Here is a 24,792-nt window from a genome sequence, read left to right on the forward strand (position 1 = left end):
AGGTACATTCTCAGTGCTGTTTGCATTCAGAGAGAGGATGAAGGCGAGAGATGAGAGATGTTCCTACAAGACAAAATTCGAAGTGCAGACAGCATGCCAGCAACCAGCCTGGAGATATGTTTCTTGGGTATATAACAGCATGCTAGAGACACACGTGGAAAGGCTGACAAAACTGTAACAGTACCAATATAAGTGCTGCCCTGTAATATTCAAAATGAAAGATCTGTTTTCATTAGGACTGCTTTTTTCCCTGGCTTCGAATGCCTCCTAATGCCTCCAGGGATGGGTCATCCACAGCTTCTCTGGGTAACCTGTTCCAGTGCCTCACTACCCTTTGAGTAAACAATTTCTGCTTCTTCCTTTTCTTGTGAATTAGTGGCACAGATAAATTCTGCCAATGACTAATGCAGTTTAGACGTTAAAACATTTCAGTGTTCTAATATATAAACAGTCTGCATGGTTTGGATATGTAAAATCAATATGTAATTCCAATTGCACATTAATAAAAGGTCAGATTAGTTTTATAGTGTAAATGCAGGATACTACTAAATGAAACAGTACTGGGATGGACTGATGCATTGAGGAGATGCATTCTTATGCACTTAAGAGCTTTTAAACTGGAAACCTATTTTCTTCTAACTGTGGCAGATCATTGTATGTTAAATATTTCCTCTGAGTTGTCCCCATCACTCCATTTCTCCTTTCTTATTTCCTCTGGACATATATCCCAGAGCCCTTTTCCAGCAACTGTACTGCAGGGAAAAGTCTGCATAAGTTCCGTGCCATAGCAAATAAACAGAATATGATAAAAAAGTAGTTTTCACTGTCATCCAAGGGCATCCTGATGTGCACATCACACAGTTGTCCTACTGGAAGGAAGGACGGAACATCAAACTCTGGTTTCTGCAGCAGTAAAGTAGGGCAGATTAATAAAGGAAAATCTTTTAATAACTATGCATTATTACTATTACTAACAGGCCATTAAATCTCCTGTACAGCACACATTTAACGAAGGGGAATGTGTTGTTTCAACACCATAATTGTCGAACTAACTCATTTGGCAGAGCAGCATGTTTTGCTTCTTGAGCTCTGACAGTTTTGCGAGGTTGCCAGCAGTGCTGGAAGGGCTGGCATTTCAATGTGGAGATTCAGAATGATCTCACAGCTCCAAAGTCATGATGGAGAGAGCTAAATTCCATTGCCTTTTTCTGAGACAGAAGCCTGTAATTACTGGATCTGTCTACCTATTGGTTTCTTACTCTGTAAAATAGGCATTGTAACATTTTCTTCCCCTCAACACTTTGCCTTGTTAGGATATAAGCTTTTCACAAAGTGATATATCAACAGTCACCAGAGAGATAAGGGATAGTGGCTTGTTTTAAGAAAAATTAAAAAAAAAACACCTTTCCTTTAGCTTTCCCGTATGTTTTCCTCTCCTTTGTGCATTTGCGCTTCCCCCAGAGACACATCCCAATTATTGTAGACCTACCTTATTGTTTTAAATGGAACTCCTTATCAGGCTTAATAGGTTTCAGTAGAACATTGTTAAAGCCTAGTCACAAAACCCTTTACATATGCAGTTTAAATGAACTTTAATTTGAAATTCAGCTTTGAAGGAATCAGTATTTAACAGATTTTTGCAATCTGACTAAGTCTACTTACATAAGGAAAACAAGCTTTTCCATTACTGAATTCAGAGTAGAAATGAATTCTTTTAAGTGTTAAGAAATTTGAAGGAGTGAGATTTATGGGCAGGGCAATAGGTGTCTACCTGGCAAGAAGATTCCTGAAGAAATTAAGTACATTATGTGGAATCCCCAAGTACGTAAATATATTCCTGAGTACCTAATATAAATATCATCTTGTGTCTTTTTGACAAGTTTCAACCTTTCAGAAATGCTTACAAGTTACAAGTTACTAAAATGTCAGCACTTTTTGAAAGAAAGGCAATGAACTGAGGCTACTTTGACAAAGTCAAAATGTGAAGTCAAGCATTGGATGAAAATCAGTTTCTTAACTGTGTTAAATCTCTTTTTTTTCTTTTCCTTTTTTTTTCGTTTTCTTTTTCATTTTGGTATGCCATGATATGGCAGAAGAATTAAGAAAGAAGTGGTCTTCATTCTTCTGAAGTATCTTCTCCATCACTTTATTCTCCCATTTTCAAAATGAAAGAATTCTTATTGGTTGGGTGAAGTGGATAATCTGTAGTCACTGAAAGCTTTGTAATACAGGATATAAACAGCCATGATGTGGGGATATGTGTCAATGTTCTGTGCATTTGTAAGTGACAAAATAATGTACTTATTAATTTCTGTATTTCTGGAACTCTCGAGCCATATGGAAAGAAATGATTGAAACCTGTTTCACATCTTTCAAAACCTAATTATGATTTACCTGTATAAGCAGAATTGCGTTGTACCATGATAATCACAGTAACAGTTTCCTGGGTTCCACACGTTATTGTATGAGGCCTGCCACCAGTTTCATCTCGTAATCCCCCATGCACAGGCCTATGATCATCCAGTTTTTCGGACAGTTTTTACCAGCCATCCAGCTATTCCTTACATTCAGCAGAGCAAAGGCAAGCAAACACATTTCTTGTGTTCAATGTTTCAAAAAACTTGCATACTCTTGTCAGTGTGCAGCTGGTACATCTTGGACCCCTGTTGCAGAGTGATATTGCTGTTACATTGTGATGGTGATGTGAAATTAGAACCCAACATAAGGAACAGTGTCAGCCTGGAAGACAACAGAGAACAAAATTGGAGCCCAGATAAATGATACTTGGAACTGTGTGTGTGTTGTAGTCAAAAAAAAAACAGGAGCAATACCTAACATTTGGAAAAGAGTGAAATTAATCATTTTTTTTTCATGAATCTACAAGTGCTAAGATAGCATGAACAGCGTGGGTAGAGAAGTTTACATTGGTCCTATTTCCTCAAATGAAAAGAAAACAAGGATTCCCTTTTTGGCTTCATGCAAGACAAATCTGTATTTCTTGGCTCCTAAATGTCATCTGTCTCTTATACTGAAGATCTTCCACAGTTTCAAGAGTATTTGAAATTGATTGGACTGGAGGAAATATGATTGCATGCAACCTTTGAGCATTAACACAGGTTTAAAAACTTTTTTGAGTGCTGGTTGCTGTATCTTTTTTCCTTTAGAGTAATTAATGTGTTTGGCTTTGCTTAGACTTTGGAATGTGTGGTGCTCATGTTGTCTTCTTTTCTCTAAGTTGACACTCACATAAATTAGTATAAACATTTCTAATCTTTCTTTCAGGCTTTGTTTATCTAATGATCTTCATGTATCTTTTCAAACATACTTTTTGGTAATGTCCTAACAACCATCAGTTTGTGCTCTGAATTAAGCCCTATCTATAGCAGGAACTCTACTTTTAAAGGATAAGCAAGATATTTTGCCTTATTTGTGGTTTATAGGGACTTACCCATAGAAATAATGGTGTTAATGTAGATTGATATTCTAGCAGAATACGAGAATATGAAGAAGTACAAATTGTTTAAGAGAAAAATTTTACTGACATGAACATAATGGCCTTAAGTTTTGCTAGGGAGGGTTCTGGTTGGATATTAGGAACAATTTCTTCTCACAAAGAGCAGTGATGCAGTGGCACAGGCTGCCCAGAAAGGTGGTGCAGTCACCGTCCCTGGAGGTGTTCCAGAACCGTGTGGATGTGGCACTGAGGGACATGGGCAGTGGGATGGTGGGGGTGGACTGATGGTTGGGCTGGGTGACCTTTTCCAACCTTAATGATTCTATGATTCTGTGATAATTTAGGCCTAGCCCTTGCTATCCAAAAATTTTGTGTGATACTCTGGGACAAAGTTATTTGCAGTCAGCAAATCTCTCAGATTTATTTCAACTAGAAAGTTAGTTGTTCAAATCAAGAGCCCACAAGGCACAAGCCTGGGAGACATGCAAAGGTACTGTATCATAGGTGTACATACCGTATAATATGTATGCTAAAAAAGAAAAGAATCACCTCCAGCTGCTTTTTGTGAGTGGCCTGATGTTGTTATGTCTACTTGGAGACAAATAAGTCAAATTTTTAGGGAAACTAGGTGCTGGAAAGCCACAGTTCAGATACCAATCTGGCTAATCTTGGAACTCTGCATTCTCTTCAGGCTGTGGCAGGTTTAATACCTACCAGTTCTGTACGTGGGAAAAAAAAAAATCTTGAAAATCTAGCACGGGAGATAAGCACTGCACAAAGATTTCGGGAAGTGCTGTTTTAGACCATGTTTTGATCATGTAGTCTGTATCTTAACAGTGATGCACTGCAAGAGAAAAATTAAAGGTACTAGTGGAGAGTTTTTTTTTTTTCATGTACTTTAACCTAGAAAACAACAGAAATCATGTTTCATGCACTAGAAAAACAGTGTTTTTGTTTTAACTTCCTTCTAGCTGCAGCTTCCCACATCTTTAATATAGTAGAATATTACCACAGTTTATGTTTTGTTTGTTACTGAAGTGTGGATATCGGCATAAAAAAGAACAGAACTTTGATCACTGTGAAATCTTATGTTATTTTGTGCTTCTTTATAACCACTAAAAGCGATCACACACAGGCAATGTAACATATTTGTTCTTTCATTTTCCAAAAGCATTTTCACATCAAAACACTGCTGTTGCTATAATATACAGTGTAAATCTACACTTCCATTTCACATGGAACAGTTGCAGCTATTTGATTTATTAATAAGCTACGGAGCCTTTGCAACAAATCAGAATTTAGCAGCTTTGTTCCCTTACGTAAACTACTATTCTAATTGGATTTTCTCCCCTCCCAGATATTATCTGATTAAAGATCGTAATCATGTATTTCAAGTTAATTGTAACAGAACACAAGTACACAAGACAGTTAGATTTAACGATTTGGGATTTTTTGTTCCAAAACTGAGTCATAAGCACAAAGAACCTAACAAACAGGAGAAAGAGTATGTTGCATCGTAGTGGTGTAGAGGTCAGGTAAGTTTAGTCCTCTATAATCTTGGAAGAGATCTTCAAGATCCTTCCTTCTTTTTTTTCGGATTTTTTTTAAATTTGTGAGGACCTTATCTCTAGTTTCTACGCAGATTTTTTTCTTATTTGTAAAGTTATTGGCTTTGCTGACATGAATTCATAGCAAAACGGAAGTTCAGCTGTAAAAGTGAATGTTAATACATCTGTATGGCATAGAAAGGCATGCAATCTCTGTGATGAGTTTAGCAGCCAGAGAAAGCTTGCATTTGATTACACTGGTTTTTTTATAAAGTGTCTCCAGGATTCTCTCAGAGGCATCCAGCAAAGGTGTCAAGATTTCTTTCTTTTTTGTTTTAGGACTGCTGAATGAAAATCTGTGCTAAATGAACAAACACTTGCATCAGTGTGTGTATTTTAACAAAAAAGGCAGTCATGCTTCCCTTTCCAGTCTATTCTTCCCCTCCAATTTGCAAATGCTATTTAATCTACCGTGTTGGTTCTTCTTTACCACAATACTTAGAGAGAGAGTTTATTACTGAAAGACTTTGAGCAGTATTTGAAGATTATTTTCCTGCACTTTGATGACAGTGCATTGTCTGTAGATGTGCACCTTAGAAAGCAGAAGGCAAAGACACAAGGGGTAGTAGTGCACGGGTTAAGAGATGTGGTAACAGATGTCAGATGCTGAGACCAGGAAGCTTCACATTATCTGTTCCAACCAGCAGTTCTTTCCTTGGGACTACTAATAGCTTTACCTGGCTGCAGGAAGTAGCTTAGGAATAAGGCTCAAAGGAGGTGAACATGCAGCTTTACGGGTTCTGCTCTGTTCTAAAGTCTAATGGAAGTTCAGGTGCCTCCGTAGGAGTAGATATTACTGAACATTTCCAGAATCAAGCTCAGTCACCTAGAGAAGTTTAAGGCCGACCAGGAGAAATATCCAGTGAACTTAAATACCAACAGTTGGTGTGGAGATCATCTGCATTTCTTGCTCACTCTCAGGTACCTGGCTGCCAACTTTGATATAATTTAGGAAGTCTGATTCTCAGCATGGCAATTTTATTCTTTGCCCTCTGTTTTTATTGCTTTTTTCCCCTTGTTTACAAGTTCAATTTTGCAAATGAAAGAGATTCTTCACTCTTGCGTGCTGTAGCTATCTCAAAGTGACAGCCCAGCTTCCCAGTTCATTTAACATCTCTTGTTTCTCAAAATTACAGTAAAGGTTTCCAACAGTGTCAGATTTGGGTGGTCTGAATTGTCTCTTATGTACGGTAAGTTGGTCTTTCTTCCAAGGGTATTTGGTGAAATTCTTCACCTCCTTTTAAAGAGCACCACTGATTGTGATCCTAGCATATCCTCTGGTCTCTTATTTCTTACTTTAAAAAAATAGTTTCTTTTATTTCTTCTGAATAAAACCAATATTAAAAATATATACATATTTCAGACATTGCGTTTTAGAGAAGCTGAAAAGAGAGCTGAAACTTTTGTCTTTTGGTTACTATTTCTCAGGAAGCCCTTCCTATAAAATAGTCTAAAAGGTAGTAGTCGGAGTCTACAGCTGCTCAGCAAAACCATTATAAAACATAATATTTGCACTGTTATCACTGTTGAAAGTTGAATAAAATGATGATTCATAATTGATTCTTTCATTCAGAGGGTGGGCAAAGCAGTTTCCTAATGGTAGTCTGCATTTCTGGAGACAAACAGATGTCCCAGCAGCAGAACCAGGCATCTCTCATTTAACTGCATGGTTTATTTAATCTGTCAAAGAAGAAAGAATTTTGATTTTTATTTAACAAAATCAAATAATTATGTGATAGGATGTTTTAACTCCAGTACAACAAAGTGTTGCCTGCAGGAAAATAAATCTGCAATCAGCAAAAATGCCAGCTTCAGACTAAAATGAGCTAGAAAACCAAGGTTTTAAGTGTTAATTAGTAAATAGTTGTTTTGCTATATGTGTCTAATTTACTGTAGTAGATTAATTTATTTATCATTGCCATAAAGCAATAATAATAGTGCCCTTAGGAGCCCATACTCTTTCATAAAAAAGTAAGAGAGACTTTGCAAAGTGCCTGCAGAAGTTTGGTGTTCCACAGATCCCTCTGATTTTCAGTGCCTATGGTCATTGTAATCAATCTGACTGCCTCTGGAAAAAAACTGGATATTGAGAAAGCTATTTAAGAAAGTGATTCTGGATATAATTTGCAAGTCTTTGCAATAAGTAATTAATACTTCTTTTATTTCAGGACTCAGAATTTGACCCCTTGAAGTTCACCAGTGTCATTGAATGTGAGAATCCTAACAACGACTTAAGTAGGTTTCAAGGTTCCATGTGAGTATTTCATATAATATCCTTTGGTATACACTCCCTTCCTCTAATACAGAACAAAATACATACTGTTTTGATTTGGTCTGTATTATATAAGCTGTGTCATTGTCACTACTGAATAACCTCCCCTCTGAGGGAGGTGGTGTAATTATTAGCTTTGATTAGGTTACACTCTAGAATCAGTTTACGGTCCAGAATGAGTGTATGAAGCAGTGTAATTGCAGCCACTATTCTCCCTTTCCCTCCCCCCATAGATCAAAATAAGTCCATTTGGAAGTAGTAGGAAATAGAAAAGCAGTCCAAGAGTTCAAGAGAGTCTATAAACAAGCACAGTGTTTTACTCTCTTTTTATGAAGATTTGTCTGTTTGATGTTTCTTTTAATATAAGCGTCATTGAGGAAAATCAGGACGTGAAACTGACATTTCTCCAGCTATGGCAATATTCCTTTCCTCATTCAGACCAAATAAAACAATTGGCTCATACAGTGAGCATGCTTGTACATTACCATGCAGAGTCACGTACAGCCACTTAACAATTCTAAACAAATGGAGCTGCGTTAACTAGATGCTCATCCCTGGCCAGTTTGTTCTGCCCAGAAACGAATGAGAAATGTTTTAGTATGTACACAGTGCTTTGCTTCTAATGTAGCCAGGACTGTAGTGTGTGGACACACCAGCACTAGTGGTGACTTAAGAGATGCACTCTTGTGTTTTTCTAGAGTCTTTAACTTCATGTAACATGAAATCCTAGGAATTTTATTTATTATTTATTTATTTATTTGGTCTACATTTTAATTAAAAGACCTAAACAGATACTAAGTCTTTTATAGAATACCGTAATTTATCATCTGGATTAGGAATGATGAGCAGTATTGAATTGAGTACATGGTATAAGGATTGAAAATTGCTGGGCCTTAAGGAGTTTTTTATAATGATGCAATTTACCAGCTCAGTTACTGCTCTCAGATGTCACGAATTGTGTAGGATGTGCTGTCAACTGGTGTGAATCAGGCTAGCTTTTTCAAAACTGCATCAAGTTGTAGTTTGGGAAAATGTATTCCTTTATTTAACAGCACAGTGCCCTGCAGTTCACGTAAAGATAAAAGTTTAGTATTAGACATTACTGCATGAGAGTGTGGAACTGTCTACATTAATAGAGAGCCTGCTGTACTCCAGAAATGACATTTCCAGATATGGAAATTGAAAGTTTGGCAGCTTATCTTGCACACTTCTTGTGTTTGAATCTCAGTTCCCAAATATTGAGCGTAAGATCATAGAATGGTTGGGATTGAAAGACATCTAGTCCATGGACTAGGATATCAACCTCTAGGATAGAGGTTGAATGTGATAGAAGGTACGCATAAATTTGTCTTCAATTATGTATTTATTTATGTACTCCATGTGAAAAAGTTCAGTATCATGTAAGTTACAGAGCTGAGTTATGTAGCAAGTAACACCATAGAATATTCCGGAAGGCTGTTTACCAAATGCACAGCAAAAAGTCAAGACATCATTTGTGAATCTGACAGAAAGCATAAGATGATTTCCAGGACTCATCAACTATGCTCCAAAACATTTACTAAAGGCTCATGGGACATTTGAAGGGAAGAGAGACCAATTGTCAGTGAATAAACTCTCAGTCTCCAAGTTTGTCAATGGAGGGAGGGTTTTTTTTTCCCTTCTGTTTTTGATTTTTCTTCATTAGTATCGTGAAATCATGGCTATATTTCATGTTAGCAAGATGAATAGTAATTAGCACATCTAAATTGAGGCATGTAATTGCTGTGTCAAGATCTTAATTCAAAGTCTTACCAGTGGTGACTGCTTGAAAGACAGATTCAGATAGCTCCTAGTTGAAAGTATCTCAATTGAAAAGAAATGCTAGTAGGCTATTTAAATAAGGATGCTGTGAGCACAGTAGGTTTCTATTTTTAAAGAAGTCTATCTTTTCCTGTTTGAAATATAAAATATAGTTCTAATGTCTATGTTGACAATTTTTTAGAGGAATAGAAATGTTTGTGTGTGCATATTGTAAAAATTCTGAACTGTGATCACTACAGATAAGCAGTGTAGCACTGACAGCTCATAGTGAGAAAAGATACGATAATACAAACCAACAAAAATACTGCAAAATGCATTGAGACAGGCCTGGCCCTATCCTATGTCTTCAAAATAGTATCATACACATTACTACATATAACTTCTTTAGTTACATTGGCATGACCTGCACTGAACGCACACTGGGTGTGCAGATGAGCGGGGAGACTGCCTGTCCTTAAGTGCTTGCTTCGATATTGCCCTGCTGTTTCTGCACCCTTGCGTATCCCAAGCATATTTACTCTGTAAGAAATTTTCTGGATAAAAAGAATAGAGTAAAACCTAACATGGCCTCTGCCTGCTTGGGTCTAGCCAGAGTATGTACAGTATGCACAGCAAAAATTCAAAAATTCTGTACTGGCTTCCAAAAATAACAACATTGGCCCTAAAATCTTGTTCCTACCTTTCTTATGTGTATACGTGCAAGGGAAAATGGACTGCATAGTTTGCAGTCCAGCTTCTCAGCTTTTCTCTGAAAGGTAAAAGGCTTTTTTGTAAGAAAAGCAAAGAAACCTATATCTAACCATTCAGTATCAAAAGATTTGCTTGGAAAGTTCCAAAGTGAATGTGGAAAGGAAAAATAATAGCAATAATAGGAATCATAGAATCATAGAATCACAAGGTTGGAAACGACCTGTAAGATCATCTAGTCCAACTGTCTTCTCATTACTACTGCTACCACAAAAAACCGTATCTTGCAGCTCCTCATATACATTTCAGTCAACACTGAGAGTCAGGAAGGTTCTTTTCAGTGATGACACTGAGGCCACCTTGAAGATTGCAGAGTGTTTTCTTTGGGATTCTCAAGTACTGGAAAGCAATAACAGCTCCACTACTTGCATTGTAAGAAATCTGAGACACGAGGGAAGGAAAGAAAATACTGTCTTCTGAATACAGGATTGATAGGTCACCTTGCTATTTAGCGCTGGCTGAGTTCCAGGGGAAGACGTAACAGAAGGCTGATGTGAGTTGTCCTCAGATTGTATTTGAGTTCCTGTGTTAAACCAGGAGAGTTGTTTCTACAACAGCACATTGATTTCATCCATGTTTCTTAAAGATTTGGTGAGGAACAGGTCATTTGGTCGACTTCATGTGGTTATGAAAACATAAAAAGCAGTGCAAGATGCATGTGAGGATGGGCTGTGGTGAGAAGTTTCAGTGAGTGAAGGTTGGCAGGTCGTGGCACCTCAGGGTTAACTTCAGGTGCTAACACCATTGCTATGAAGCAGGATCAGACGTGGTACAAGCTAAGCAAGAACAACTATCTATTGTATAGATAATTGTATAGAACAAGCACACAAGTAATCATACTGTCTTGAATATGCCTATCACAGTCCAATGTTAAAGTCAAGAAGTGTAAGGAACTGATGAAGACTATAAAATCATAAGCCAAAGCTATTACTTCCTGAGTAGATTTGTCTTTAACAAGTCTATTTATTAAAAGAATTCATAAGTGTGGTTTGGAAACTGAATTGGGAATTCAAACTAACATCCATTTATGAGGAAGGAAGGCTAAAGCACGGTTCCATCTTGAAGAGCAAGTGGAAGAATCCCAGTAATAGGGTATTTTGTGCACTATGGATTCATTACAAAATTATTCCCCGTGGTATAAGTGCAGCAAAATGTGCGTAGTTCTCCAGCTGGTAATCAGTATTTATAGCTATTGACATACAGCAGCCCCCAGTTTTTAAAGCTCTGTTGGCAAAAGGTGAAACAGTGAGTTACAGATATTTGCTGAACAAAACCTCTTCTCATACATGAAGCCCATGGAGAGGTTGGGCTAAGCAGAAGTTTTCTCCTTGTGAAATCCACTTTTTTGTAGAAGTCACAGTTTTAAGCTAGACTGCAGATTTCAGAGGACGCTATTTTAAATGTTCAAAACCAAGTAGCCATAAAGTTTGGCATTACAACACTGTTAATTTAAGCGTAACACATTGGGGTTTTCCAGGATTTCTCTTAAACTCTGAGCTTTTATTAGTTTCCTATTGCTGTTGGATTTTTTAGAATTTGGAAGTGTGATGATTATGATGCTCTTCAAGGGCAGAACACATTTCAGATTGCTTTCATCTGCTCTGAGGCATTAGTATACTACTGTTAAATTACATTTTATTCATGCAGAAGAGGTCTGAAATGATTATTAGTTTTGTCTTTCTTACCTAATAAAACATTTCTATGCTTTAATAGCTGTTATTATTGTTCAGCAGTTAATTCTCATAAGGCTGTTTTCTGCAGTTCTCAATCAATTGAAATTTGAGTCAGTCCGTACAGAGCAGACAATAAGAAGTTGTAGTGAAAATGTAGCATTGTTCCACTTTTCTCATGCGTTTTGGTGCATGCAGTCATCAGAGTGCATGCCATTTCATCTTTCTTACACAGCAAGACACTTCTGAAAGCAGTCTCCCTTATTGATGAACTCTCAGAAATTTTTTCCTTTCTTTTTCTCTTAACTGACTGATATACACTATCCCTGGTAAATCTTTCTTAGTGCCACTGTATCTGAAGCACTGCCCTTTCCCAATTTCCCCATATTTCTTTGATAAAAACATATGAACGCTGTGTAAGCATTATGCACTACACAACTGCTCCGTAGATGGATTGGGTTTACTGTGATTGCACACGCAGAATTTGTACATGCACGAAAAGTTTAATGCATTTTCAAAGCATAGAACTGGCTGTATACTTGCTGTAGATTTGGCCTTCCTATCTCTAGTGAAAGTTTGTCCAGTACATTTGCATATCCCACAGCCTAGCCAGAGCAATTGGTAGTGCTCAGCTGCACTGCTGCATGTCTGGGATTCCTGGGTAGGGATTCTCAGTTTTCAAAGTCTGCCAGAGGATTGTCCCAGGAGGAAGATCTAAGGGAATATTTCACCGTCAGGTTGAGAAAACTTCTTAAACTCTGAAGATGTTTCCTTGGCTTGTTGTATTACAGAGTATGATTTAACAAGCTTAATGTTTTGACATGCTGTGCTTTGTTCTGCTTTTAAATTTTCTGCAGAGTACATAAAAGTGGAAAAAAGGATGGACTGTTCAAAGAAAATCTTTTGTTACGTGGATGTACTATTAGAAATACAGAAGAAGTTGTAGGAATTGTAATCTATGCAGGTAAAAGTTGCTTTTCTGTCTGACTAAGCACACTTGCCTTTTTATAGTTTCCTTAAAATACAGACAGAAATTCCTATTACATCATTTGACACAATTGCTTTTGCAGGGCATGAGACCAAAGCTTTGTTAAATAATAATGGACCTCGTTATAAACGCAGTAAGCTTGAAAGACAGATGAATGCTGATGTCCTTTGGTGTATCCTTATACTTCTCATCATGTGTCTGTTTTCTGCCATTGGTAAGTGCTCTTTAAAAATAGAAACTTAACTATCAGACTCTCTTGAGATTCACGTGCTTAGCTTCAGCAAAAACGTGTATCTGCAGAAACATAAAATCCATATAGCTGCTTTTTGATTACATTTTCTTCCTTGAAATGTTTATGTTTTAATACACAGGATTGTCTAAATGGATTCTTAATTTCAATCAAGTATAAGTCATTAATATCTGAGATCCAGATGCATACATTCTATCATTTCCAAAAATGACAAGTCCAAAAGAAGCCACTTTATAGGCAGTGACCTCAAAATTACGGATGGTAAAGTATAATATGCCTTAGTCAGCCAACAGATCAATTTATGACCAGAGAGTAAACATAATTAGCACAGTGCTCTTCCATAGTACTATTTATTAACTCAAGGCTGCAGCTTAGAAACTGAAGAAATACGAAAATATCTAAATCTTCATAAATCCAATTAGAAGATCCTCCGGACTTTCTGGAGTGTTTAAGGAAATACTGAGCTTAATACTCTTCAGGCTTTTTTTTTTCTTCTTTGTTTGTGAGAAGGAAATGAGTTTCTTATTATCTGGCATCCAAAATGATTGTTAATATATTGCATATGAATTCCATATCCCTAACGTTTGTGTGTTCTCTTGTGTTTGTGTGTGAGTCATGCGTCGGAAACATTAGAATGTTTCCTAACAACCACAGTGTAGTTTAATAACAGTCTTATGCCATTTTAATAAATCTCAGCATGCCTTTTTCCAGGTATTGTCAAATAGTGCTTAAAGATGAGTATTTTCCAGCTGTGAATCAGTCCTTGTATTTGTTTCCGCTGAGTTGATGACACTTTGGTGTAGCATCTCAGTGTGGGGGAGCCTTGTTCTCGAGGTTCTGTTGAAGTGCTGCAGTACCTTAATTGAAGGGAGGCTTAATTGCAGGGAGTCCCTGCCTGCAGCTGTCCCATCCGCCACCACAGGACAGGCGATGCCCCAATTAGTAGCAGCAGGCTGTGTTGCTTCATGACTCCACTGGGCTGTAGGAGTGTAAATATGTCACAGTAGGTGTCACATCTGATGTCTACTCTGTCACTTCTGCTCCAAGGACAGAAACCACCAGCAGAGGGCCAAAGCAAAGTGCAGGAGGTGATAACCATCATGCACAGCTGGAAGCAAATTTGGTTGAGCAATTCAAAACCAGAGCTGACTGGTGCTGCACACATGCAAAACTGTGTTCTCTAGCAGTCAGATCTTATATCTTCTATCGAGACATTATAAGTGGAGGAAATCTGAGTCAAGATATTTATAAAACAAATCATGATGTAGGTCATTCTAGGGTTGGGAGTACAATCAAGAACAGAAGTACAGACATCAGTAGGAGGATATTGGGAGTACTGAGACAAAATAATTTGTTTATTTGGCTTAAATATTGCTTGTATTTTTCAGAAGTTCAATACTGTTTTATTGTATCAGGATGTAAAAGCAAATTTAAAATCTAGACAGATAATGGCTTTCAAAAAATTAATTTTAAAATAGGCTTTTGTCCTCTTTTATTGTTTTCTGACATGTAATTTAAATAATATGAATACTTCTTATGGTGGTGAAATTCATCCTTGATTTTAACCTTACAAATATCAGACATCTGTTTTCGGTCTCTCCTCCATCTTTCAGAAGAAACTAGCTGCAAATCCTAGCGCTCTTCTGTTTTTAACGAGTGTATTTTTCCCAAAATAATAATATCCTTATATTTATTTAACTATCATCATGACCAATAACAAAAGGTTTTAAGCAAAGCTTAATTTTTTTTCTGTTCTTAGTTCCTCAGCTTCCCTGCTGTTGGCTCTGCTGCTACTCAGCCTGAACTACTGTTTTACACTAGCCAGATTGCTTTATTTGGATAAAGTTTATCCAAAAAGTGACTCGTAGATACTGTCCTTAAGACCAGACAAATGCCTTTCCTAAGCCCTAAATCCTACTGGGGAAAAAAGTAGGTTTTTGTGAATCTCTTTCCTATGTAACTCTTCTCTGAGGACCAGTTTATATTATATACTTTTATATCTTGGAGTTACTGTAGACTTTTCTCTCTTTCAACTCTTCTGCAGGTCACGGCCTATGGGTATGGCAATACGGTGAGAAGAAGAAACCAGTTTTTGATGTTCCAGGACCTGATGGCAAATACTTGTCTCCTGTTCTAGCTTCAGTGTATTTATTTCTGACAGCAATCATAGTTTTTCAGGTATCCAAGTTGTGCATAATGCCACCCGTATTTATGATTTTCTATTTATGTGTGGGGTGTGTAGTACCCATTCTATCACTAAGGCATGTGAGAAGGTAATCAAATAGTAGAAATGTATTTAGACACTTTAAATTTTAAATATAGAGAAATCTGAATGAAAGAAAGTAAATGGTCTATTCACTGATAAAACGTGAAAATTTTCTTGAAAACAAACACACTGATCACACAGTAAGGTGTCAGAGCTACATTGGCCTTGGAGAAGAAAAACACGTGAAAACTAGCCTTCCCTAAAAGACTGAGATGTTCTATTTTATTTTAAACAAGTAGGAAGAGATAGGATTCACCTGAAAGAAAACAGGCTTCATGCTTCATATCCACCCTCTGTGAAACATATCAAAGATGTGGGGTTTGAGTATGGTATGAACATAAGTTATATACATTTTTAACCACTTCCAGAAAATGTGGTTCTTAACAACTCTGTGTCAATGTGAACAAGCATCTGCAGGCTAAAACTGAGATGCAAATTAGGTATTTCATGGAGTTTTGACAAACCTTTAGAAACAGCTGGAAGTTTTTCTGGAGAAACTTCTCATATCTCTTTCTTCAGAAATTATTTTTTTTCTTCATTCATTTAATCTGCAGTGCAGATGCCAAGACTAAAGAAATCATTCCTATGGAAAGCTTTACACATCTCATTCTGTTTTCTTGTTGCTGCTAAGGGAATTTGTAAGCAGCGTATTATTTATGCAGAATAAATTCATTCTATTCTTCAAGTGCAAAACACATTTACAGGATACTGACTGCACTGTCTTTTTGTTTTGCTTTGTTACGTTTTCCTGGCTAGTTTCAAGCACATCTTATTAGCCCAGAAAAGTTCAATTTCTGTCCAAGTTTTGATAATCACTCTTCCAGACATAATAATGGATTTCAGCTTTGCAATTCATGATGTTTTCCTAATCTGATACAGCAAATAGAGTATTTTCAAATGTGCTGATAGCTTCACAGTAAACATTTAAAGTACATAGCCTCTTTGTGTTCTAGACTACTGCCAAATTAGATTTTTACTAATTCAGTCTGTTTTCTCCTAATTCATTTTATTTTTGTGTGTTCTAGGTTATGATTCCAATTTCTTTGTATGTTTCCATTGAAATAGTTAAAATCTGCCAAGTGTACTTTATTCATCAAGATAAAGATTTATATGATGAAGAAACAGACTCTCAGCTGCAGTGCCGAGCTTTAAATATCACAGAAGACTTAGGTCAGGTGCAGTTTATCTTTTCAGACAAGACTGGGACACTTACTGAAAATAAGATGGTTTTCCGAAGATGCACAGTTTCTGGAATAGAGTATTCCCACGATGATAACGGTGAGCTCATGATCTTGTTTTTTATCTAACTGCTGTACTTTGGTGAAATCTGAAGTAGATTAAAAAATTGCTGTAATCTTAAATCAGAAAGAAAAACAAAAGAAATTGCATGTATCCACTCAGTAGACTCCATAATAACTGTTCTCATGTTGTTATAATTTGATAACTTTTTCAGCTAGTAAAGGCAGTCTTTTCAGAATGTTCTCTAACATCAACAGTATGTTGTCAAGACAGTTAGGGCTTCGAGCTTTAGTTTCTGGTCTAGTAGAGCACTTCAGCTCATGGCTAATTTAAGCAAATTGGATAGTATCACCAATACACAACTGATTGTCTGTTTGAAGTGTACAATGCAAAGTACCAGCTTTAAGCATGCAGCCAGATTGGTCTCAGATTGAATAGCTGGAATAAGAAAACATAATAACATAACAAAACGTAAACAAGTTTACTGGCTTTCATATTCACAGGAAACATAATCTGATCTAAGAGCATATTTTATGTTACTTTTATCAGGTTCTTTTCAGTGTTCCTGTGTGTGTGACAGGTGTCTGCATTAAGGTGTCTCCATTGCAGTTGACAGACTGTGCCCAAGTGTCAGCATTATACACTGAAAACTCACTTTTAATCACAAGGGAAAATGGGGGCTGTCATCTCTGTGTCATCTCATCACCCTATCAAAATAATGAAATGATTTCCTGTTTTTTGAGTTATTTGCAGTTAGTGCCAAGCTTTTTTTCTCTTACGTTTTATTGTTACTGTTTTTTACATAACAGATTTTAATTCTTCAAATCATATTCTGTCTGTGTATCAGAAAATATCAATAGCTATAGTATTGCATTCTTAATTGCAAAAATTAGATTTCTTAGCAGAACATTTACAAATCACTGCTTTAAAATTTTTTCTTGAAAGCCATTACAGAAGTTCAGCTTGCAAAAAAGATATAAGAGAATAAGAGAAATAATCAAAATAGACTGGAAAAATCTAAACACTTTATAAGATTCCAAGATGATAAATAATATTTTGAAGCTTTGGATTATGAGAAAATTGTTCTTTTTTTCTCTTAGTTTAAAGTAGTACTGACGTTGTGCACTCTTCTTCAGAAAAATCAAGGTGTTTGGGTAGTCTTATTATCCCAGTGTTAGAGAAATAAGAATTAAAATAGAGAAGACTTCCTGCCTCTGTACTGTAGGTAAGAAAGAAAGGAGAGTTAGTATTAAGAGTATGTTTCTGGACTCCTACTTCTGCTCTCAGTACTCCATGTTCATTCTTTTTTTCCCTTTGCCATTGATTGTTTGCTTGTTTGTGCTAATTTCAGAATGCAGGAATGATGATGGTACTGCCAACTAAAACAGTGCTGAAAGTGTATTTTTATGTGTTGAATAGCATCAGTGGAGGCTGAGCTCAGGCTCCTGAATTTGAGGCTCAACTTTCAGAACTTCTTTTTCTGAAATGTAATGCATTTAACAGAAATCTAAGTTTATGTATGCTTTCATTTTATTATTTGAGGTTACAGTAAAAGTGTTAGCAAAAGCAGTTCAGTACAAACAAAAGTATAAATTAAGTACCAAAATAAACTAAACTAATTTCTTTTTTCTGTCATTCATTTCACTTACTCCTGTGTTTAGGCTACTTCTAAATGCAGTTGGCATAAAATCGCAGACATACAGGTATTTTAAAAATTATATTTTATTTACACAAGGCATTCTAAATTTTATTTCTTCTCCTCTACAGAAGACAGGACTTTCTCTGTCATTTTATGGATAAATAGTGATCATTTTTACTGCTATTGTTCCCTATAATCAAGAAGTAAAAATTATTCTTCATTCAGGCTTCGTTTAAGCTGTTTGCCAGTCCGATTTTCTAACCATATCTTAACTTCTCAGTTGTTGAAATCTTTTTGTTTAGATAGAGTAAGATGCTTACCACAGCTCATTCTTTTATAAGAGGTGCATCAATAACATTTCATTGCTCTGTGCTTAATTGCAAATTATTTGTCAGCTGCTTCTCAGTGTTTATACTTGAGTATCTGAATTCCCTCTGAGGTTTTGGGGCATATAACTGTTGGATGCCTTCCAACTTTCCTCTTGAGACTTTACTGAAGACTTCATGAGTTAGGAAATTCTAAACATTTTGATTTGGTAGGTGATATGGCACTGCCATATATGCAAGAATACCTAATAAAATGTATCTACGTTTTCTCATCCACTCCAGTGATAATCTGGGTCTTTCTTTGCTTATCTGACTGTTATTCAGGCATAGTGATTTGTTACTTGGAATCAAACTCTTCTTTCAGTCTTTCAGATGAAGGATTGGATTTAAAATTTTCCTACATAGGTCAAGATACAGAAGCTGAAGATAACAAGTCATTTTCTACTATAAAAGAGATTATGGAAATACACTTGTTCAGAGCTCTTTGGCTTAAGTTTGTTATTCTGCTTGTTATTCTGCTGTGGCTGGGTAGCAGTGCCTGTTATTACAGTTGCTTGACCCTTCCCATGATAAGATCCTTTTTTCAGCTACGGATAGTTTTACAAACCTTTTAACTATTTGGTTAAAGTTTCCCATGCCAGATGTCTGCCTCAGGCATGAAGTCTGGGGGAGTAATTTCAGTCAGAACAGTTCCGTTCAGCCATATCCAAGAACAAAGCCAAGATGCAATGCATTTTTTCCCATGCTAAGAAGTTCTGGCAAATTTTACTCCAAGGTTATCTAGAGTCCCTATATTCTGAAGTTCAGCTATGCATGCACAGTAAGGGGGAAACTCATACCTAGAGTGGCAGATTGAGGTCTAAAATTTCCACACTTTGGAACTTTAATTTTCTGCTGAAGTATTTTTTCTGCATAATCTAGGACTGCTATATATCTGTTAATTACTCAATCAGCAGACTGTGCATAGTCTTCACAAATTTTATGCATGCTGCACTGTAAGCTTTTCTCCCTAAAATTTGTTCAGTTATGATCAGTTATGCCATTCTTTTCTGTCCTGCAGGCATTGTTATCCCGCAATTGTCATCATCATATCTGAGTTCTTGCCACTAACGTGTCAAGCAATATGTGATACTCACGATGTGTAGCTTCTTCATTCCTCTTTTTCCTACCTCTATATGCACAGCATGTGATTTGTGTGGGTGTGGGGACTCCTTAAAAGGTGTACACTGTGCTGTGTTAAAATTGACATTTGGGGAGGCATGTCTTTTTTTCTTTTCTTGAGTGGTGGCAGTGTTCTTATTTTCTCTGGAATTTTTTTCCACAGTATCATATTAACTTACCATGTAAAAGGTGAGCTTGATGATTATGGAGAAGTGTTCTGTTTTGTAACAAAAGCAGGCATATTAACTATGGTTTTCACCACAGAAACTCATGTGGACCTCACGCAGGACTGAAGCAATTAAGTGTTTCTAAAAGAAGACACAAAATCCTGAAAAAGACAATACATTTTCTAGGCAGTGTAGGAGAGCAAGCAGCAGTTTTGTAATTTGCTGGAGAAGACATTTTCTTGCAGAATTCTGTACTGGCTCTAAGTTTCTTACAGGGCTTGTGGCACTATGCCGAGGAATATTGCATTGTTTTAGTCTAGACAAGAGGTGACAAAAATATGAATAATAGAGACCAATAAATTCCACCAGGATGGGACAGAATCTCCTAGCCAACTGGAGGTAGTACAGAGTATTACTCATGGTACTTCTATGTGAGAGCTTAGCACCAAAGAGGATCCAAAAACAGTTGTGAAAGCTGTGAGGGAAGGTGTGAGTGTGCTTAGCAACTGTTCCATGACGCAAGCTCTATCAAATATACATCACTGTTGAGTGCACCTGTAGTAGTCTGGTAGAGGTTATGCAAAGATTAGGATTAAATTGATCAGTGGGCCTTCTGGACACAGTGTTGACAGAGGTGGGATTTTTGTTACCTACTTGAGATATTTATGTGGAAAATAGTCACCTAGTAATTTCACAGTTAATAGTTCATCAAATTTGTTTTACACACCTATATTTATTGTCTGTTAGATGACTATTTTTCTGTGGTTTAGAATTCCAAATACAGATGAAGAGAATTCCCATCACATATCTAGATTACATGTTCTCTTAAATCAATTTAGTTCTTGAATTAGAGTGAGTTTATTAAGAGCAGGATATATCATGGACTATTCCAAGTGGAAGAATGAGTGTCTCATTCATAAATGTCCTCAGCTTTTATAGAATACCCATTGGCATTATGTTCTGGTTAAATCCCAGGGATTGATGGAGTTATATCTATCATAAAGACAACACCTTGCTGTGTGTTGCTTTCACAGTCAGTGATGTTGCAAAGGAGTGCCACATCACACCAAAAAAAAAAAAAGGTTACTTCTAATCACTATTTCCTCATAGCCCAAAAGAACATAGGCACAAAAAAAAAAAAACAAGGACTTATTGTCCTATATGTAAAAATACGTTGCCATACCACAGCTTTTCCTTTCAGGCTACTAGCCAGCTTCTAACAGTTCTAGAAATTGGATATGCCCCAAATCTATCTGCTGATTCCAGAGAGAGTAGGTGCCCAAAAGCTGACTGTGCTTGTGAAAGTCGTTATATGATTTAGCTACAACCAGATGCTCTTGGACTGACATTTGTCCTAGATATTTTCCAAATGCTAAATGAATTGCCTCTTGTCTATGGGGTGTGATCTCTGTTTTTCTAGTTTTAGCCGCCCATTGTATGGAACTTCTGACAACACACAAGTTGAACCTCTGTGAATGCAACCACACAAATCTGAAAAAACTAAATATTTTCATTCTTTGCATTCTTTCTCTTTCCTTCCAGTGACTGAAAAAAACTCTAGAGAGCTGAATAAAAGGATAATTTTATGGTAGTGGAGGCAAACGGTGAAAACCCCAGTGATTTTTCCTTGGCTAGCCAAGTTTCTTAGTCACTGAATTTGAGAAAGAAAGAGTTCTCTTCCACACTCTTTGTTTTCATGCTAAAGATGGGCCAGCAACTACTTTTCACTGAGAAGTGCATTATATGGAAAAATCTTTTTCTTAGTTTGAGGGACTGTATCATGGTGAAACTTTGTTGTTCATTTTGTACCAAAAGACATAGCCACATCAGAAAATTGAATTTACTAAAAAAAGAAAGCATAAAACCTTTTCCCTAAATGTGGCTGGTTCTTCCAGAGGGACGGCTCATCTGCTTTTCTTTTCCATTTGACAACCTTCAGAAATCAGAAGGGTCTTTTTAGCTCCAGAAAGGTTGAAGCAATCAACAGAACAGGCACTCTGTATAGCTTGTTTGTAGTTTCTCTTTAATTTATTATTGCTTTCTGAAAAAAAAAATATTGAAGAAAGTGGACAGAAGGAGGAGATGTAGAAGGGAATACGCTGGGAGTGTTGTATTTTGAACTCCTAAACAATAACTAATGACGGACAGATTAGAGACACGTAATAATTTCCTCTGAGCGTGCATGCATAAGTATAGGTATGCCTGCACTCAAAATTGCTCTGGAAAATCTCTAGGTGGATAGAAAGAATCTCCATTTCTAAGTGGAGTAAGGAGTTCATGATGAAAGACTTCAATGTATTCTTTTCATACCCATGTGGTTGCCAAGAGTAGAGAGGATGGAAAATCTTCATGTTTTCTAGTCTCAGGACTTGTTTTTATGGGGAAGCTTTTGCAAAGTAAGTTATGTTACCACAGTCATACAAATTTTTTGCATGCTAGCTGCTTGTCTGAGGGTTTTTTTAGACACTAGAGAGAACTTTAAAGTGAAATAAGCTTGCACTCATAAAATCATTAGGAAAGAACATAGTGTGAAGGCATCTAGTCTTACTTCATGGTAACTCATGCAGCATTCTTACCCAAATGATTGGGGATACATGGTGTTATTCCATAGAAAAATCAAGATCCACACACTGGCAGCTGAAGTAGTCTGATTTAAGGAGTCTGCAGTTTTATTCTGCCCAGAACAAATTATTTTATCGTTTCCTGATCACATTTCTTTACTTAGTTAAGCATCTCTCTGCGTGGCAGTGATGCCTCCATCAGCCTCTAAGATGGAAGCCTCATAGCAGAACATAGCATGGAAGATCACTTATGAGACAACTGAAGAAGATAATTAAAAAATAAAAAATAAAAAATAAATGAGTTTTTAACACAGAAAAAATATAAGAATATCTTAAAATACTTACCAGAAGCTATAGAAATTTTAGTGACAGTGTACTGCTGTCTTCTGAAAGATGGAAGAGTACATGAAATAAGTATTAATTATCCTTTCTTCTTTGTGTGTAAATATCAAGTGAACAAGAGGACAGTTAAGTTAGACTTCCATGCATTGCATTGCTGTGTTTTGCAAAGTGTTTGTGTCTCTGCCTTTAATAAAAAACTCTCTATCAGACAAAAGATCAAGGCCATGAATTTTCAGTGCTGAAGCTGAAAAGCATCTCGCAACAATGTCTTTCAGGTTATAATATTCGTAGGGAAAGGTTCTGAATTTGAGAGGGCTGAGTGGGTGGAGAGAACAGAATGTTCCCAAAGAAGCACGCTTCGCACAGTTAAAGCATTATGAACCTTAGCCATAACATAACAATCACACGGTTTTTCATTATTTCTTCAAACTTCTTAGTTTTTGTTGCATAATATGTTAAGGCTGCACTCGAGAAAATGTTGAAAGGTGCTGTGGCCTTTTTTTTTCATACAAGCTTACCTTGGTATAAAATGGAAATAATACCTTTTATATCAAGCAAGCTACATTTGACTTGGTTAAATGAGATTCTGGTCTTGTATCTTTCTCTCTTTTTTTCCTCACTGCAGCAACAATTAAATGAATGTGCTACAATGAAAATCTGCATAGAGAACAAAACATAGCTTAAAGATACACAGATTAGAGTGTGTACCAATTCACTGTTGGTATAATGCTAATAAAAAAAGGCACACGCTGCATTAGCAACCAGTTTCTCCTGTGTTGACTAAACAAAATATTTTTGGATGTAAGAGTGGTGAAGAATACAGATATATGATATGCAAACGTAAGTGTATATTATGCATGAAATGCGTTCTCTGCTTAACCCTATTGTTTTTTGTTTGTAAAATGCAGCCATCTTTGGAGTCATGTATTTCAACACATGTTTCTGGAGCAGAAGCTTAAATTAGATATGATTATTAAAGAAAATGTGTGGCCTTTTTTCTAATTCTGCATGGAAAAGAATTTGACCAACTGGGTACCACCTTTTGCAAAGCTGGAAAGAATACTTGTACCCGGTTCTTTCCTTGCTGAGGAGTATTCCCTCTTTTGGCAAGGAGTGCAGCATTCTGTCAGTCTGCCATTCAAATGCCCACATCTGGAGTGAGAAAGGTTATTATCCCTGTAGCAAATCCAAGCTTTAACTGTGCTTAACCTGTCCACACGACACCAGCTCTCCTTGAGACTGGGTTTGCTAAGGAGGCACTGGAGTGTGCTTATGATTGATTTAAATCTCAAGTATTGCTGATTGCGAAAGTCCACACTGGGATGTCATCTTGAGCAATGTTTTTTGAACCTAGGACTTGCAGGATGCAGCCTATTACCATGCAACAGAAAGGCCAAGGAGACCAGTGACCACCCTAATTTTTTGAGCTATCTTCTAGATTCTGTTATCTGCGTCACAGTACACAGGAGGCACTGAACAGAGAAGCCAGTGGTGCTGTGCTCTTCTGTTTGCAGCTGTGTGGCTCTCTGAACAACTGTGTAGTTTGCTGGGAACCTCTTCCACCTCCTGCATTTCAGACTAAATGGATGTTCCAAATAGATGTGAAAAAGCCTCCAATGTACGGTTCTGCACAGGTAGATATGTCACCATAAAGTGTGTGCGATCCGATTTCAGCTCCTCCTGCTGCTTTCTGACAGTTAAAACATGTTTGAAAGTTACAGCAGATGGCAGGGATGGTTTTTTCTTTGATCATAAAGCAAGCCCCATTAAAAGGATCATGTACTGAACTCACTGTATATGATACAAGATTTTTCTTGGGGATATGTTTTGAAAGAAAAATCTTCATGGGCAGTTTTTCCTGCAGAATGCCTGAATAGTTGATGTACATGCTAATGAACTATCATTTGACATTAGGAAGATCTAATTTGTTATAACATGGAACTGAAAGAGAGCAGAGTATATAACTTGCATTGTACCTCTGCACAGTGTGGATTATTTTGAGAATATAATGAAAAGCTTTTTCATGAATGTCTAATGAAGGAATAAATAGGTACCTGATAAAGTGACATGTGCTTGTTTAATGAATGACACAGGCTATTAAGTGTCCATGATCTTTAGGAATGGAAAAATACATTATGTATCAGTTAGAACTGAATGGAATCTGTTAGATGGGTTAGATTCAGGTCTGTTTTGCACTTTTCTTTCTTTTAAATTTTTAATTTCTACTGCCCAGATTCATTTCTAACTGTAATTGTTCTACTTGAAGTCTTTATTAGCCAAGTTCTCCACTATAATATATAATT

The 24,792-nt window shown here is 36.7% G+C and overlaps 1 protein-coding gene across 1 annotated transcript in view; it reads left to right on the forward strand.

The window, feature by feature from the left end:
- ATP10A (ATPase phospholipid transporting 10A (putative)) overlaps positions 1–24,792 on the forward strand; it is a 109,576-nt gene that overhangs the window by 56,118 nt on the left and 28,666 nt on the right. The window contains exons 3-7 of the mRNA XM_003203146.4: positions 7,230–7,315; positions 12,408–12,514; positions 12,621–12,752; positions 14,833–14,966; positions 16,080–16,332. Of these exons, the coding sequence (XP_003203194.1) occupies positions 7,230–7,315; positions 12,408–12,514; positions 12,621–12,752; positions 14,833–14,966; positions 16,080–16,332 (712 nt within the window). The remainder of the gene's footprint in view (positions 1–7,229; positions 7,316–12,407; positions 12,515–12,620; positions 12,753–14,832; positions 14,967–16,079; positions 16,333–24,792) is intronic.

The sequence above is a fragment of the Meleagris gallopavo genome, chromosome 1 (assembly GCF_000146605.3).
Source record: "Meleagris gallopavo isolate NT-WF06-2002-E0010 breed Aviagen turkey brand Nicholas breeding stock chromosome 1, Turkey_5.1, whole genome shotgun sequence".
Classification (NCBI taxonomy): domain Eukaryota; kingdom Metazoa; phylum Chordata; class Aves; order Galliformes; family Phasianidae; genus Meleagris; species Meleagris gallopavo.